General features: G+C 44.3%; 1 protein-coding gene across 12 annotated transcripts in view; it reads right to left on the bottom strand.

Annotated features, from left to right (window-relative positions):
* CCDC125 (coiled-coil domain containing 125) overlaps nucleotides 1-17,477 on the bottom strand; it is a 62,584-nt gene that overhangs the window by 29,666 nt on the left and 15,441 nt on the right. For 9 of the 12 annotated variants that reach the window (XR_012513532.1, XM_010336545.3, XM_074385108.1 and 6 more), the window contains 6 exons: nucleotides 16,844-16,905; nucleotides 13,349-13,435; nucleotides 9,533-9,610; nucleotides 8,726-8,811; nucleotides 5,479-5,561; nucleotides 482-597 (listed from right to left, as the gene is read on the bottom strand). Coding sequence is in view for 11 of the 12 variants with exons in the window: in XM_010336545.3 (XP_010334847.2) it covers nucleotides 482-597; nucleotides 5,479-5,561; nucleotides 8,726-8,811; nucleotides 9,533-9,610; nucleotides 13,349-13,435; nucleotides 16,844-16,905 (512 nt within the window). In the remaining variant the exon portion in view is untranslated. The remainder of the gene's footprint in view (nucleotides 1-481; nucleotides 598-5,478; nucleotides 5,562-8,725; nucleotides 8,812-9,532; nucleotides 9,611-13,348; nucleotides 13,436-16,843; nucleotides 16,906-17,477) is intronic. The other 3 variants (XM_074385117.1, XM_074385123.1, XM_074385130.1) reach the window with 3 other exon arrangements.

Here is a 17,477-nt window from a genome sequence, read left to right as displayed (position 1 = left end):
GCAAGCCATTGGCATTGCATCAGCAGATTTTTGTTCTGAACCTGGCTTTACCAGATTGACCTTGTCACCTCAGGAAAGTAACTGAACTTATTCGAGCCTTAGTTTCCTCTTCTGTAAAATGGGGATCATACCTGCTTTGCAGCCCTTACAAGACTACTATGAAGATCAGATTCAACAATGTGTATGAAAGCACTCAAACTGTAAGCCCCAACCCAGGTGTGAGACATTACTAACAGCTTCTGCCAGAATTGTAAAGGTAAGAGATAAATGGGGCAGAAGTGGCCACCACATTCCCTCATGTCCAAGAATGTCCTGTATGAAGGGCATGAAACCAGTAAGGCTGGAAGAACTGACCTGGGCAAACCCAGGGGTCTCTCTCACTCTCATCCCCAAATTGCTAAGCATGTGCTATCCTAGAACGTGTAAGAAAGGGAAAGCAGAAAACGTCCTTTCTGTTCAGCTTTCCTACATTCTTACCCACCTCCAGACCTGAAGCCTCTGCAAAGCCACTTTTATCACAGCACATGTTTTCCTGAGCCATCTTCTGCTGTTTGATATCAAGCATGGCGAGGGCCTCCAAATACCGTTGATTCAAAACTAGGAAGGGCCATATGGGAAAGTATTCATTATGAAGTCTAACTCCCAGCTTCATCCAATCTAGTTACCCCAACATCATATACTCCTTTTGTTTGTTTTTTTTTTGAGATGGAGTTTCGTTCTTGTTGCCCAGGCTGGAGTGCAATAGCGTGATCACGGCTCATAGCAACCTCTGCCTTCTGGCTTTAAGTAATTCTTCTGCCTTAGCCTCCCGAGTAGCTGTGATTACAGGCATGTGCCACCATGCCTGGCTAATTTTGTATTTTTAGTAGTGATGGGGTTTCTCCATGTTGGTCAGGCTGGTCTTGAACTCCCGACCTCAAGTGATTCACCCGCCTTGGCCTCCCAAAGTGCTGCGATTACAGGCGTAAGCCACCGCGCCCAGCCATATACACATTTCTTATAAGCAATACTCTACCCAAAAGATCTGGCTCCATTCAGAGAAACTGATAGAATAGTGAGTATCATGTAAGATCAAATATATGTAATACTAGATGAGATGGTGTCGTTTCTAATGTAAAAGCATCTTAACTTTGCAACTGAGGTCTGATCCCTGTTTGCTCTTGGGAAATTTGTAGGATTTTCAAAAAGGGAACATGTAAAAGCAAATTATTCCAAGATTTTATGGTTAGTGAGAAAACTGGATGGTGAGATCTCAAATATTGTATTCATGTCAAACATACCAGCTATGCAAGCTCGATCAGATTTTTCTACTAGCTACGAGTTTTCACAAGAAGATATCAAACCAAACATTTAGAGGAAGAGGGGTCCTGCTGTCTACTGCAGAACAGAAAACAGTATCTTTTCCCTGTCACTGCAGGGTGGAGTGTTACGACGGAAGGAGAGGACTTGCGATCGGGAGCAGCTTCTGTCCTGAGCTTATTTATCTAACACAGGGGACATCTTTATCAGCCCGAGTCCCTGTTGCTGAGAAGCACCAGCTGTATGTGCAGATCTCAGGGGGAGGCGTTAATACAACTCAGTTACCACACAGCATAAAGTGCTGCTCTCAGCCCCATTTAGAGCTTCTTTTGTCCTTTTCTTCTTTTTGTCCTTTCTTTTCTTTAAGAGACAGGGTCTCGCCCTGTCACCCAGGCTAGAGTGCAGTGGTCCAACATAGTTCACTGCAGCTTCAAACTCCTGGGCTCCAGGAATCCTCTCACCTTAACCTCCCAAGTAGCCAGGACTACAGGTGTGTGCTACCACGCCTGGCTAATTTTTGTTTATTTTTTGTAGAGGCAGAGTCTCACTATGTTGTCCGGATTGGTCTCAGATTCCTAGCCTCAAGCAATACTCTTACCTTGGCTTCCCATAGTCCTGGGATTACAGGCATGAGCAACAGCACCTGGCTTATCTTGTCCTCTTCAAGCCACCTCTTTAATTTCTGCTAAGAAGCGAGAACTAGACTCTTCTCTAAATTTTTATGGCTAGGTGCAATGGCTCACACCTTTAATCCCAGCACTTTTGGAGGCTAAGGTGGGAGGATTGCTTGAGGCCAGGAATTCAAGACCAGATGGGGTAACAAAGTGAGACTCCCCACCATCTCTATGAAATTTTTTTTAAAAGTTAGCACTTTGGGAGGCCAAGGCAGGCGGATCACCAGAGGTCAGGAGTTCAAGACCAGCCTGACCAACATGGTGAAACCCTGCCTCTACAAAAATACAAAAAAATTAGCTGGGCATCATAGTAGACGCCTGTAATTCCAGCTACTTGGGAGGCCAAGGCAGGAGAATCACTTGAACCCGAGAGGCAGAGGTTGCAGCGAGGCAAGATTGTGCCACTGCACTCCAGCCTAGGTGACAGAGTGAGACTCTGTCTCCAAGAAAAAAAACAAAAACCAAAAATTAGGCTGGGCACAGTGGCTCACACCTGTAATCCCAGCACTTTGGCAGGCCAAGGCAGGCAAATCATCTGAGGTTAGATGTTCAAGACCAGCCTGGCCCTCATGGTGAAACCCCATCTCTACTAAAAATACAAAAATTAGACGCGGTGGCACGTGCCTATAATCCCAGCTACTTGGGAGGCTGAGGCAAGAGAACAGCTTGAACCTCGGAGGCAGAGGTTGTGGTGAGCTGAAATGGTGCCAATGCACTCCAGCCCGGGCAACAGAGCGAAACTCCACCTCAAAATTAGCTGGACATGGTGGTGGGCATCTGCAATCCCAGCTACTCAGGAGCCTGAGGCAGGAGAATCACTTGAACCCAGGAGGCAGAGGTCATAGTGAACTGAGACTGCACCACTGTACTCCAGCCTGGACAACAGAGCGAGATTTCATCTAAATAATAAAAATAAAATAATAATAATACATTTTTAATTAGCTGGGCATGGTGGAACATGCCTGTAGTCCCAGCTACTTGGGAGGCTGAGGTGGGAGGATCTCTTAAACCCAGAAAGTGGAGGTTGCAGTGAACTGAGATAGTGTCACTGCCCTCCAGACTGGGCAACAGAACAAGACCCATTGTGAAAATAAATAAATTAGTTAATAAGAAATAAATAAAATAAACAAAGTTGTAAAAGTTAATATCAGGCCGGGCACGGTAGCTCATGCCGGGCACGGTAGCTCACACCTATAATCCCAGCACTTTGGGAGGCCAAAGTGGATGGGTCACTTGAGGTCAAGAGTTTGAGACCAGCCTGGCCAACATGGTGAAACCCTGCCTCTATTAAAAATAAAAAAATTGGCCGGGCGCGGTGGCTCAAGCCTGTAATCCCAGCACTTTGGGAGGCCGAGGCGGGTGGATCACGAGGTCAAGAGATCGAGACCATCCTGGTCAACATGGTGAAACCCCATCTCTATTAAAAATACAAAAAAATTAGCTGGGCATGGTGGCACGTGCCTGTAATCCCAGCTACTCAGGAGGCTGAGGCAGGAGAATTGCCTGAACCCAGGAGGCGGAGGTTGCAGTGAGCCGAGATCGCGCCATTGCACTCCAGCCTGGGTAACGAGAGTGAAACTCTGTCTCAAAAAAAAAAAAAATAAATAAAAAAAAATAAAAAAAAAATAAAAAAATTAGCCGGGCATGGTGGTGGGCACCTGTGGTGGGCAGGAAGATTGCATGAACCTGGGAGGCAGAGGTTGCAGTGAGCTGAGATTCCACCACTGCACTCTAGCTACTCCAGCCTGGGCAACAGAGTGAGACTCCATCTCAAAAAAAAAAAAAAAAAGCCGGGCGCAGTGGCTCAAGTCTGTAATCCCAGCACTTTGGGAGGCTGAGGTGGGTGGATCACAAGGTCAAGAGATCGAGATCATCCTGGTCAACGTGGTGAAACCCCGTCTCTACTAAAAAAAATACAAAAAATTAGCTGGGCATGGAGGCGCGTGCCTGTAGTCCCAGCTACTCAGGAGGCTAAGGCAGGAGAATTGCCTGAAGCCAGGAGGCAAAGGTTGTGGTGAGCCGAAATCACGCCATTGCACTCCAGCCTGGGTAAGAAGAGTGAAACTCTGTCTCAAAAAAAAAAAAAAAAAAAAGTTAAATAAAAAAAGTTGATCCAAGGATATTAATTAAGACATTATATGAGATAAAATGGACCATTATATGAGATATAAATAATGATATAAAAGAGATACATAATATAAATTATATATACATATATATCATTTCTACTTAGGTTCTTCAAACATCTGGTGCTCTACCATTTTGCTTTAAGTGAAAACTAAATAGAAAGGAGAAAATGGGAAGAAATTACTTAATGGGTAGGAAATTTTATTTTGGAGTACCGGAACTGTTTGGAACTAGACAGAGGTGGTGATTAGGCAACTTTGTGAATGCCATTGAGTTGTTGATTTATTTTTTTGAGACACAGTTTTGCTCTGTCACCCAAGCTGTAGTGCAGTGGCACAATCACGGCTCACTGCAGCCTCACCTCCTGGGCTCCAGCGATCCTCTCACCTCAACCTCCCAAGTAGCTAGGGCTACAGGCCAGTGTCACCACATCTGCCTAATTTGGATTTTTCTGTTGTTATTTTTTGTTTTCTAGTAGAAACAAGGTCCTGCTATGTTACCCAGGCTGGTCTCAAACTCCTAAGCTCAAGTGATCCTCCTGCCTTGGTCTCCCAAAGTTCTGGGATTAGAAACATGAGCTACTGTGCCTGGCAAGAATTGTTCACTGTTTTTTTTTTTAAGACGAAGTCTCACTCTGTTGCCCAGACTGGAGTGCAGTGTCACTATCTCAGGTCACCGCAAATTTCGCCCCCCAAGTAAAAGCAATTAGTCTGCCTCAGCCTCGGGAGGAGCTACAACTACAGGTACCCATGCCCGGCTAAGTTTTGTGTTTTTAGTAGAAACGGGGTTTCATTATATAGCGAGGCTGGACTTAAACTCCTGACCTCAGATGATCCACCCGCCTTGGCCTCCCAAAGTACTAGGATTACAGGCATGAGCTACTGTGCCCAGCCAGGAATTGTTCACTTTTAAATAGTTTTTTTTTTTTTTTTTTTTGAGACGGAGTTTTGCTCTTGTTACCCAGGCTGGAGTGCAATGGCGTGATCTCGGCTCACCGCAACATCCGCCTCCTGGGTTCAGGCAATTCTCCTGCCTCAGCCTCCTGAGTAGCTGGGATTACAGGCACGCGCCACCACGCCCAGCTAGTTTTTTGTATTTTTAGTAGAGACAGGGTTTCACCATGTTGACCAGGATGGTCTCGATCTCTCGACCTCGTGATCCACCCGCCTCGGCCTCCCAAAGTGCTGGGATTACAGGCTTGAGCCACCGCGCCCGGCTTAAATAGTTTTATATTACGTGTATTTCACCTTGATAAATTTTCTTAAATTTAAAAACCTAAATGATACATTTCTTCCCTCTATTATGCTTATGGTATATTATTTCAAAATACTAGCATGTTTATTGATACATGTGTTCTTAATACAAAAATCATCATTACCTGCATTGTCAGACTTTAGCATTTTAATTTCTTCTGTTTTCACTTTCAGATTCTCTTTGAGGACTGCATTTTCACAGTTTAGCCTGGAGGGAAAAATAACTGAAACATTAATACTTCCTTGCTGAGTGAAAATATTTTTATTGCCATAATTGGAACACAAAAATCTAAATATAATTTTTCCTACTTCAAAATAGTCTGGAATTTACATATATCATAAAAATAAAAACAATTTAAAGGAATGTAGTCAGGTTTTTTTTTTTTTTTTTTTTTTTTTTTGAGACTGAGTCTTACTCTGTCACCCAGGCTGCCGTGCGGTGGCACAATCTCATCTCAAACTCTGCAAACTCTGCCTGGCGGGTTCAAGTGATTCTCCTGCGTCAGCTTCCCAAGTAGCTAGGATTACAGGCAGCTGCCACCACACCCATCTAATTTTTGTATTTTAGTAGACATAGGGTTTCACCATGTTGGCTGGGCTGCTCTCAAACTCCTAACCTCAACTGATCTGCCCACCTTGGCCTCCCAACATGCTGGGATTACAGGTGTGAGCCACTGTGCCCAGCCTAAACATACTCTTAACGTTTCTTAGTTATGACATAATCAGAACCAGAAATATTTCTAAGCATTACATTCTGCATACTCATTCTCTTTACTTAATAACCATTTGAAATATCAACTATATGCTTAGGTTACCTTCAGAAACTTACATAGGCCCTCATGTAAACTATTGACTTTAGGTCGTAATGATATATCAACATTGGTTATAAAAAATGTACCACTCTGGTAGGGGATGTTGATAATGGGGGAGGCTGTGCATACGGGAAATCCCTGTACCTTCTGCTCAATTTTTCTGTGAACCTATAAGTGCTCTAAAAAAGAAAACCAACAAAGTATTTCACGGAAAAAAGAAAAAGATACATAGGGTACACTCATGTTCATAGCAGCATCATGCAAAATAGCCAAAAGTAGAGGTAACTCAAATGTCCATCAGGGATGAATGGATAAACAAAATGAGGAACTTGGCCATAAAGTATATAATTTAAAGTTATTAAATAAACTCACACTAATAAAAGAGTTGTTCCAAAGATATTTTTTCTCTCTTTGGAGCTGATTGTCAAAACATAAAAACTTGCCATCTTGGACCGGGCATGGTGGCTCACACCTGTAATCCCAGCACTTTGGGAGGCAAGGCAGGCAGATAACCTGAGATCAGGAGTTTGAGATCAGCCTGACCAACATGAAGAAACCCCATCTCCACTAAAAATACAATATTAGGCTGGGCACGGTGGTTCACGTCTGTAATCCTAGCACTTCGGAAGGCTGTGGCGGGCAGATCACCTGAGGCCTCAGGAGTTCAAGACCAGCCTGGCCAACACGGCAAAACCCTGTCTCTACTAAAAATACAAAAATCAGCTGGGCATGGTGGTGGGCGCCTGTAATCCCAGCTACTCAGGAGGCTGAGGCAGGAGAATTGTTTAAACTCAAGAGGCAGAAGTTGCAGTGAGCTGAAATGGCGCCATTGCACTCCAGCCTGGGCAATAAGAGCAAAACTCCATCTCAAAAAAAAAAAAAAAAAAAAAAAAAGTAGCTAGGGGTGGCGACACACACCTGTAATCCCAGCTACTCAGGGGGTTGAGACAGGTGGATCACCTGAGGCTGGGAGTTTGAGATTAGCATGACCAAGATGGAGAAACCCTATCTCCACTAAAAATACATTAGTCAGGAGTGGTGATACATGCCTGTAATCCCAGATACTTGGGAGGCTGAGGCAGGAGAATCACTTGAACCCAGGAGGCAGAGGTTGCAGTGAGCCAAGATTGTGCCATTGTACTCCAGCCTGGGCAACAACAGTGAAACTCTGTTTCAAAAAAAAAAAAAAAATTGGCTGGGTCCAGTGGCTCATGCCTGTAATCCCAGCACTTTGGGAGGCCGAGGCGGGTGGATCACGAGGTCAAGAGATCGAGACCATCCTGGTCAACATGGTGAAACCCCGTCTCTACTAAAAATACAAAAAAATTAGCTGGGCATGGTGGCGCATGCCTGTAATCCCAGCTACTCAGTAGGCTGAGGCAGGAGAATTGCCTGAACCCAGGAGGCGGAGGCTGCGGTGAGCCAAGATGGCGCCATTGCACTCCAGCCTGGGTAACAAGAGCAAAGCTCCGTCTCAAAAAAAAAAAAAAAAAAAAAAAAAAAAAGATGGAGACTATGCTGGCCAACACAGTGAAACCCCATCTCTACTAAAAATACAAAAAAATTAGCTGGGCGTGGTGGCACGTGCCTGTAGTCCCAGCTACTCAGGAGGCTGAGGCAGGAGAATTGCTTGAACCTGGGAGGCAGAGGTTGTAGTGAGCTGAGATCAAGCCACTGCACTCCAGTCTGGTGACAGAGTGAGACTCTGTCTTAAAAAAAAGAAAAAGAAAAAGAAAAAGAAAAAGAAAAGAAATTTACCATTTTAACCATCCTATTTTTAATCTTTTTTTTTTTTTTTAAACAAGATGAGGGTCTTGCTATATCATCTAGGCTGATTTTGAACTCCTGGACCAAAGCAGTCCTCCCACCTCAGGCTCCCAAAGTGCTGAGATTACAGGTGTGAGCCATCATGACCAGTCCCTCAAAAGATTTTGTTTGAAAAAAACCAAATAGTTCCAATTCTAAAATAATTTTTATACTATATTTTAGAATAGAGTTTATACTATTTGGGTTTTTGTTTGTTTTGTTTTATTTTTGAGACACAGACTCTCTCTGACATCCAGGCTGGAGTGCAGTGGTGCAATTACGGCTTATTGCAGCCTCCAACTCCCCAGTTCAAGTAATCCTCCCACGTCGGCTTTCCACATAGCTGGGGCTACAGGTGCAAGCCACCATACCCAGCTAATTTTTGTAGTTTTGTACAGACAGGGTTTCATCATGTTGGCCAAGCTAGTCTCAAACTCCTGGGCTCAAGTGATCCTCTTGCCTTGGCTTCCCAAAGTGCTGGGATTATAGGCGTAAGCCACTGCACTCAGCCTATGCAATTTTTTTTTAAAGAAAATTAACAGTATGCTGTTAAAAGAAAGTCACTAAGAGACGGGGGAAAGTAAGAAAAAAAAAGAAAATTAACACTAACAGAAAAATATGCAAGTATTAAGTGGATAAGCAATACAAATTTTATAATCTTTTGCACTTAGTTCAAAGAAGAAAGCATAAATTACTTTTGAATTACATACATTTTAAAGATTTTCAAAGAAAAATAATAGAGCAATATACAAACCTGTCATATTTCTGGGTCCAAGATTCTTCTATATTTTTAAATCTATTATGATCAAATTCTATTTCCCACTGCAAGGCATTTATTTCCTACAGAAATAAAATAGTATCTTCATGGCAAATTAGAACAAATAAATCATTTCAGGACATTGTGAATAGCTGAAATAAATCTTATAATCAGTCCACAGAAATGGTTTAAAGAGAAAAAATTAACTATTGCTCAGAAAGTGTCTATGACATTTGTAAACATATGTAACATGCCTCTTTAGCACTCAAAACAACTCTGCCAAAACTTACTTAATATTGAAAAAAACTCAAATTGTTTGGCCTCAAAATTTGCTGGATGCTACACCTGGATTTCTCAGTGCCCACCTCTGCCGCAAGTAGAGACCTCGAGCAAAATCTAGTCCTGGAAATCTTACCTCAATGGTCCCACCAAGGGAGAACACACCAGGCATAGGAGACGTGACCATCTAGGATGATTCCTAACTACCTTTATAGTGAAGACGGGATGGTCAGAAAGACATATGTCCTGCCAGGCAAGGATAAGGATTAAACAAAAATTTTTTTAAGAAGAAAAATGAGAAGTATCAATTTGGCAGGCCTCCCACTACCTTAACATGGGGGGAAAAATAACCTTAATTCACTGTGCACATGACAATCTGTTTTAGCTGTAAACTCCAAAAGGGAGAACTGAAGCACATCTAGCATAGGGTATGCACAAATGACAGATCCATTAGTATGGTGAATTTAGGGAAATTATATTAGAGCTTACTGGTCTGAATTAAGTCTAGATGAAAGCAGCAAATACCTTCTCCAAGGATCTCTTTTGTTCCACAGTTTTTTGAAGCACTGCCTGTGTATGACTTGTGGCTTTGTCAAGTATTGCCTAAGAAAAATAAAACTAGCATCAGCATAAATTAAATTTATAATCACTCCTATGTACGTCATGAAATTCTCTTTTATTGTAAGGCAACAGAAAATTAAGATAAATTGATAAGTATTTCACAGTGACCACCTTTTATGGAGAGTCTGATAGTTGAAAAGTCAGGAGATCTTGGTTTGGTTCTTTTCCAATGAATGTGGGAATGAATGAATGAACTTTCCACACAAAGTAAGTGTTCAGAGTACTTTCTATTCATCAGTCAAAAGGTGAAAACCACCCGATATGGTTTCGCTCTGTGTCCTCAACCAAATCTCATCCTGATTTATACTCCCATAATTCCCACATGTTGTAGGAGGAACCTAGTGGGAGATAATTTGAATCATGGGGACAGTTTCTCCCATATTGTTTTCGTGGTAGTGAATAAGTCTCATGAGATCTGATGATTTTATCCACGGTTTCCGCTTTTGTATCTCTCTCATTTTCTCTTGCTGCCACCATGTAAGAAGTGCCTTTTGCCTCCCACCATGATTCTGAGACCTTCACAGCCATGTGGAACTGTAAGTCCAACTAAACCTCTTTTTCTTACCAGCCTTGAGAATGTATGTCTTTATCAGGAGTGTGAAAATAGACCAATACAGTAATTTGGGACCAGTAGAGTAGGGCATTGCTGAAAAGACACCCAAAAATATGGAAGCAACTTTGCAACTGGGGAACAGGCAGAGGTTGGAACAGTTTGGAGGGCTCAGAAGAAGACAGGAAAATATGGGAAAGTTTGAAACTTTCTAGAGACTTAGAGAGTAGCCTTGATAGAAATACTGATAATGATATAGAAAATGAAATCCAGGCTGAGGTGGTCTCAGATGGAGAGGAGGAATTTGTTGGGAACTGGAGCAAAGGTGACTCTTGTTATGTTTCAGCAGAGATTTGTGGCATTTTGCCCTGCCCTAGAGATTTAGGGAACTTTGAACTTGAGAGAGATAATGCAGGGCATCTGGTGGAAGAAATTTCTAAACAGCAAAGCATTCAAAACATGACTTCGCTACTGTTAAAGGGCATTCAGTTTTAAAAGGGAAGCAGAGCATAAAAGTTCAGAAAATTTGCAGGCTGACAATACGATAGAAAAAAAAATCCCATTTTCTAAGGATAAATTTAAGCCAGCTGCAGATATTTGCATAAGTAATGAAAGCTGAATATTAATCCCCAAGACAATGGGGAAGATGTCTCCAGGGCATGTCAGAGACCTTTGCAGCAACTTCTTCCATCACCAACCCCAGAAGTCTAGGAGGAAAAAATAGTTTTGTGGGCAGGGCCTAGGATCCCCATGCTACCTGCAGTACAGGGACTTGGTGCCCTGCATCCCAGCTGCTCTAGCGGTGGCTGAAAGAGGCCAAGGTACAGCTTGGGCCGTGGCTACAGAGAGTGCAAGTCCCAAGCCTTGGCAGCTTCCACATGTTGTTGAGCCTGTGGGTACTGAGAAGTCAAGAACTGGGGTTTGGGAACCTCCACTAGATTTCAGAAGACGTATGGAAACACCTGAATGTCCAGGCAGAAGTTTCCTGTAGGGCCAGGGCCATCATGGAGAATCTCTGCCAGGGCACTTCAGAAGGGAAATGTGGGGTTGGAGCCCCCACACAGAGTCCCTACTGCAGCACCACCTAGTGGAGTTGTGAGAAGAGGGCCACCGTCCTCCAGACCGCAGAATGGTAGATCCAGCCATGGCTGACACTGTGCACCTGGAAAAACTGCAGAATCTCCATGCCAGCCCGTGAAAGCAGCGGGGAGAGAGGCTGTACCCTACAAAGTAACAGGGGCGGAACTGCCCAAGGCCATGGGAACCCACCTCTTGCATCAGTGTTACCTGGATGTGAGACCTGGAGTCAAAGGAGATCATTTTGGAGCTTTAAAATTTGACTGCCATTGGCCGGGCGCGGTGGCTCAAGCCTGTAATCCTAGCACTTTGGGAGGCCGAGGTGGGTGGATCACGAGGTCGAGAGATCGAGACCATCCTGGTTAACATTGTAAAACCCCATCTCTACTAAAAATACAAAAAACTAGCTGGGCGTGGTGGCGCGTGCCTGTAATCCCAGCTACTTAGGAGGCTGAGGCAGGAGAATTGCCTGAACCCAGAAGGCGGAGGTTGCAGTGAGCCGAGATCGTGCCATTGCACTCCAGCCTGGGTAACAAGAGCGAAACTCCGTCTCAAAAAAAAAAAAAAAAAAAAAAAAAATTTGACTGCCCTGCTAGATTTTGGACTAGCACGGGCCCTGTAACCCCATTGTTTTGGCCAATTTCTCCTACTTGGAATGGCTGTATTTATCCAATACCAATACCCCCATTGTATCTGGGAAGTAACTAGCTTGCTTTGATTTTACTGGCTCATAGGCAGAAGGGACTTGCCTTGTCTCAGATAAGACTTTGGACTGTGGACTTTTGGGTTAATGCTTAAATGAATTACTAGTTTGGGGGATGGTTGAGAAGTCATGACTGGTTTTGAAATGTGAGGACATGAGATCTGGAGGAGCCAGAGGTGGAATGATATGGTTTGGCTCTGTGTCTTCACCCAAATCTCACCGTGAATTGTACTCCCATAATTCCCACATGTTGTGGGAGGGACCCATGGGAGATAATTTGAATCATGGGGGTGCTTTCCCCCATACTATTCTCATGGTAGTGAGTAAGTTTCACAAGATCTGATGGTTTCATCAAGGGTTTCCACTTTTGCATCTTTCTCATTTTCTCTTGCCACTGCCATGTAGGAAGTGCCTTTCACCTTTTGCCGTGATTCTGAGGCCTCCCCAGCCATGTGTAACCGTAAGTCCAGTTAAACCTCTTTTTTCCCCCACTCTGGAGTATGTCTTTATCCGCAGTGTGAAAACAGACTAACACACCACCCAAATGTTCATCAACCGGTGAATACATAAACAAAACATGGTGCATCTAGACAACAGAATATTACTTGGCAATAAAAAGGAAGACAGTACTGATACATGCCTCAACATGTATGAACCTCTAAAACACGCTAACTAAATGAATCTTAGTGCAAAAGAATCCAGTCACATATCTTATGATTCTATTTACATGAAACAGAAAAGGCAGATCTAGAAACAGAAAGTAGATCACTGGGGATGGGGGTAGGAACACGAGGAGTGACTGCTGATGGGCACCAAGTCCCTTTTTTGATGTTGGAAATGTTCTAAAATTAGATTATAGTGATGTTGGTACAACTCTTACATCTAATAAAAATGAAATGTATTGTACACTTACACGTGAACTTTACAATATATAAATTATAAAGTTCTTAAAAATATACACACCTAAAAAAACCCTCAATTGTATTAAGTCCTTCTGCTTTTGTTTTGAAAGTTAAAACTGCTGGGTTCGGTGGCTGAGGCCTGTAATCCCAGCACTTTGGGAGGCTGAGGCGGGCGAATCATGAGGTCAGGAGATGGAGACCATCTTGGTCATGGTGAAACCCTGTCTCTACTAAAATACAAAAAATTAGCCGGGCATGGTGGCATGCGCCTGTAGTCCCAGCTACTCAGGAGGCTGAGGCAGGGGAATCGCTTGAATCTGAGAGACGGAGGTTGCAGTGAACCAAGATCATGCCACTGCACTCCAACCTGGCAAAAGAGCAAGACTCCGTCTCAAAAAAAAAAAGAAAAAAGAAAGAAGAAAGTTAAAATCACACCAACATTATTATTGGAATACGCAAGTGATGAAAGTTTAAAAACAATTTCTTACCATGCTTTGAAGAATTTTCAATGCTTCCTCTTTACCTCTGAGTTGCCTTTGAGATGCCTCAAGTTCAGTTTTTAAAATTTCTACCTCCTGAGGACAGAAAGAAAATTAGTCTTCCTATCTACAAGATATGCAACCCTAAAATTAGCAGTTTGGCTAGTATACATTTACCTTTGGCTCAAAGCACTTACAAATGAGGCTGAAAATTCCTCTAGACTTAGTGAGTGAACCAGACATGCTAAAATTGAGAGCCTTGGCCGGGTGCAGTAATCTCAGCACTTGGAAGGCAGAGGCAGGTGGATCACCTGAGGTCAGGAGTTCACGACCAGCCTGGCCAACAAGGTGAAACCCCGTCTTTACTAAACATACAAAAAAATGTGCCAGGCATGGTGGTGCATGCCTGTAATCCCAGCTACTCCGGAGGCTGAGGCAGGAGAATCGCTTGAACCCGGGAGGCGGAGATTGTGGTGAGCTGAGATTGAGCCACTGTACTCTAGCCTGGGCAACAGAGCAAGACTCTGTTTCAGTTAAAAAAAAAAAAAAAAAAAGCTTGGTATGGTGGCTCACACCTGTAATTCCAGCTACTTGGGAGGATGAGGCATGAGAATCGCTTGAACCAGGGAGGTTTTTGAGATAGAGTCACTCTGTCGCCCAGGCTGGAGTGCAGTGGCATGATTTCAGCTCACTGCAACCTCCACCTCCTAGGCTCAAGTGATTCTCCTGCCTCAGCCTCCCAAGTAGCTGGGATTGCAGGTGTGCATCACTACCACCAGGTTAATTTTTGTATTTTTAGTAGAGACAGGGGTTTCACCATGTTGGCCAGGCTGGTCTTGAACTCCTGACTTCAAATGATCTACCTGCCTCTGCCTCCCAAAGTGTTGGGATTACAGGCATGAGCCACCGTGCCCAGTCCCAGTTGGCTTTCACATTGTTTACTGAGGTTGCAGTTCCTTGTGTAGGGAATCAAGGTAAGGAGGCAGCTGCAAGCCCCAATCCAATGACTGGTGTCCTTATAAAATGAAGGCAATGTGGACACAGATTCATAGGGAGAAGGCCATGTGACAGAGGAGCAGTTGGATTTATGCAGTCACTAACCAAGGACCACACCAAGGATTGCAGCAAACATCAGAAGCAAAGAGGCAGAGGACTCTCCTCTAAAGCCTGCAGAGGGAGCACTGCTGAAACTTTGGTTTCAAACTTCAGCCTCTAGAACCGAAAGCAGATATATTTCTGTTGTTCTAAGCTACCAGTTTGTGGTACTTTGTCTTGGCAGCCAATTACAGTGGCATTCACAGGAGGAGACCCAAACGCACACTAAAGTGGGCTTCCCAGTTCCCAAAGGACAGACACCCCTCACAGAAACTGCTCTTCCCACCAAGGCAGTGGGCTCCTCAGGCCACCTGAGACTGGGCTTCTGACTTTAACCAAAGTTAAATTAAGTCAGATTGGTAGAAGCTATACATACAGGGAAGGCAGATGGAAGGAAGTTGTAACTTACTTTCTCCAGGAGGAGATTAGAGAAGTGGTGTGGAAAGGAAGACTGGTGGGATGTTTACATGGCAGCTTCTTTAAGAGATGAGGTGGAAAAGAAACAGAGGAGGCCAGTTGAAAATGATGAGCTCTAAAGTGTGGCTCAGCAAGAAAATCTGGAAAGCCAAAATTTGCCTTCCACACAGATTTGGTACCATTTAAACAAAATAGCTATCAGTGGACTTTATTCACATGAAAAGCTTTTTTTTTTTTTTTTCGTCTTTTTTTTTTTTTTAATCAAAGGTCCCTTACTGGTCCTGTTTCCACGAGTTGCAGTGACCAGGGGAAAAGGGAGAGGAACCAGCCAGCACAGGGAGGTGTCATCTCCACAACATTCCATTTATACACCGAACTAAACAGACAAGCACAGAGTCACCATTGCAGTTGGAAGTTGGCAGCATGAGAAGGGGGAGGACCAGGTGGGGAGTGGGGATGTTGTTAAAGAAAACACAGGACCCCCTACAACTAGGGTGCCTGGTGGGAGGTCTGCTTCAACCCAAGAGGAATCAGAAGATCAAAAGCAGTTTAAGAAGGCCAGTCAGGGATGGAGGGAGGAGGAAAATCCAGGGAAGAATATCCAGGGAGTGGGGGGTCTGTTTGGCAACTGGGGTGAAGGGACTGCCCTCTCCCTGCTGGGATCCCCTCAGCCCCTCCAGTCTGGTGGATAAGAGGCAGCCTGCAACCCCCAAGGGCAGGTGTGGGGCTGCCAGATGCTCCAGGCAGGGGGCCAGAAGGGGCTCACAAAGGCTTGGCCCCCTAGGAGATGATGGCCCTGCCCCCGTAGCTTCTCTGCCAGGGTGCAGCGGTCCTTGACCTCCTCTGACCTCCTCGTAGCAGTTTGTTTATTCATGCTTGATCTCTGTCAGCTGCTGCTTTTTTTTTTTTGAGACGGAGTTTCGCTCTTGTTACCCAGGCTAGAGTGCAATGGCGCGATCTCGGCTCACCGCAACCTCCGCCTCCTGGGTTCAGGCAATTCTCCCGCCTTAACCTCTTGAGTAGCTGGGATTACAGGCATGCGCCACCATGCCCAGCTAATTTTTGTATTTTTAGTAGAAATGGGGTTTCACCATGTTGACCAGGATGGTCTCGATCTCTTGACCTCGTGATCCACCCACCTCAGCCTCCCAAAGTGCTGGGATTACAGGCTTGAGCCACCGCGCCCGGCTGTCAGCTGCTTCTTGATGGCATCCTTGGAGCTGGCATAGATCATTTTGCTCTTAAGGGGCACAGACTTAGAAGCCCAGAATACAACCAGGTGCTCCTTCTTGCTCTACTTGGTCTCATAGGTTGTGTCATAGAGGGCATAGTGGCAGTCCTTATCTGGCAGCATCTTGACAAAGGTGGAACAGAGGTCATCAACTGTCTGGCCCACATTGCCCACCAGTATCTCCTTGCCCTCTTCCAGGAAGATGTTCTTCTTGTCCTTACTCAGGCAGAAGAGCACACCTTCTTGTGCTTCTTCACCTCCTCTGGTGTTGAAGACTTATACAACTTCATGTCATTGAACACCCTGATGACACCTTCAGAGACAGCCACACTGGAGGCCATGTTTCTGGAAGCGAAAAGGAGAGTGCACGGAGAGCAGCAGAAGACAAGAGCGCTGCAGCCACTGCAGGGATCCAACTGAATTGAGAATTTTTTTTTTTTGAGACAGAGTTTTGCTCTTGTTGCCCAGGCTGGAGTGCAATGGCACGATCTCAGCTTACTGAAACCTCCGCCTCTCAGGTTCAAGTGATTCTCCTGCCTCAGCCTCACAAGTAGCTGGAATTACAGGCATGTGCCACCAAGCCTGGCTAATTTTGTATTTTTAGTAGAGACAGGGTTTCTCCATGTTGGTCAGGCTCTGACCTCGAACTTTCAACCTCAGGTGATCCACCCACCTCGGCCTCCCAAAGTGCTGGGATTACAGGCATGACCCACTGCGCTCAGCCAAGAACCGAGAATTTTTATATTAGCCAGATCACCTACCTCTAAAGTTTCATGAAGACATTGCCTTAATTCTTCATTTGACAGCTCTGCATTTGAATCTACTGGTGTGGGGGAAGAAAATAATCTATTAGGGGGAAATTTTTGAATATTTTAACTAATTAAACATAGGACATTTGTTTACAAATTACCAAATATAGGTAGGTATCCCCTAAATTGCGGAGAGGAAAATTATAATACACAACTGGGTGCAGTGGCTCACGCCTGTAATCCCAGCATTTTAGGAGGCCGAGACGGGTGGATCACTTGAGGTCAGGAGTTCAAGGCCAACCTGGCCAACATGGTGACACCCCGTCTCTACTAAAAATACAAAAATTAGCTGAGCGTGGTGGTTCCAGCCTGTAGTGCCAGCTACTTGAGAGGCTGAGACAGGAGAATCGCTTCAACCCAGGAGGTGGAGGTTGCAGGTAATGAAGATTGTGCCACTGTACTCTAGCCTGGGTAACAGAGTGACTCTGTCTCAAAAAAAAAAAAAAAAAAAAATTTAATAGACCAAATCATGTTAAAAATGTCGTGTAAAACATTTCACAAATGAAAAGACACATACTGTACTTTTGAATAAAAAGATTTTTCAAAAAGGACTCTAAGGATTGCTTGAGAACAGGAGTTAGAAACA

This window comes from Saimiri boliviensis, chromosome 1 (assembly GCF_048565385.1).
Source record: "Saimiri boliviensis isolate mSaiBol1 chromosome 1, mSaiBol1.pri, whole genome shotgun sequence".
NCBI classification, from domain to species: Eukaryota; Metazoa; Chordata; class Mammalia; order Primates; family Cebidae; genus Saimiri; species Saimiri boliviensis.
The sequence above is the reverse complement of the archived record's forward strand: the minus strand, read 5'-3'. Positions and strand labels throughout refer to the sequence as shown.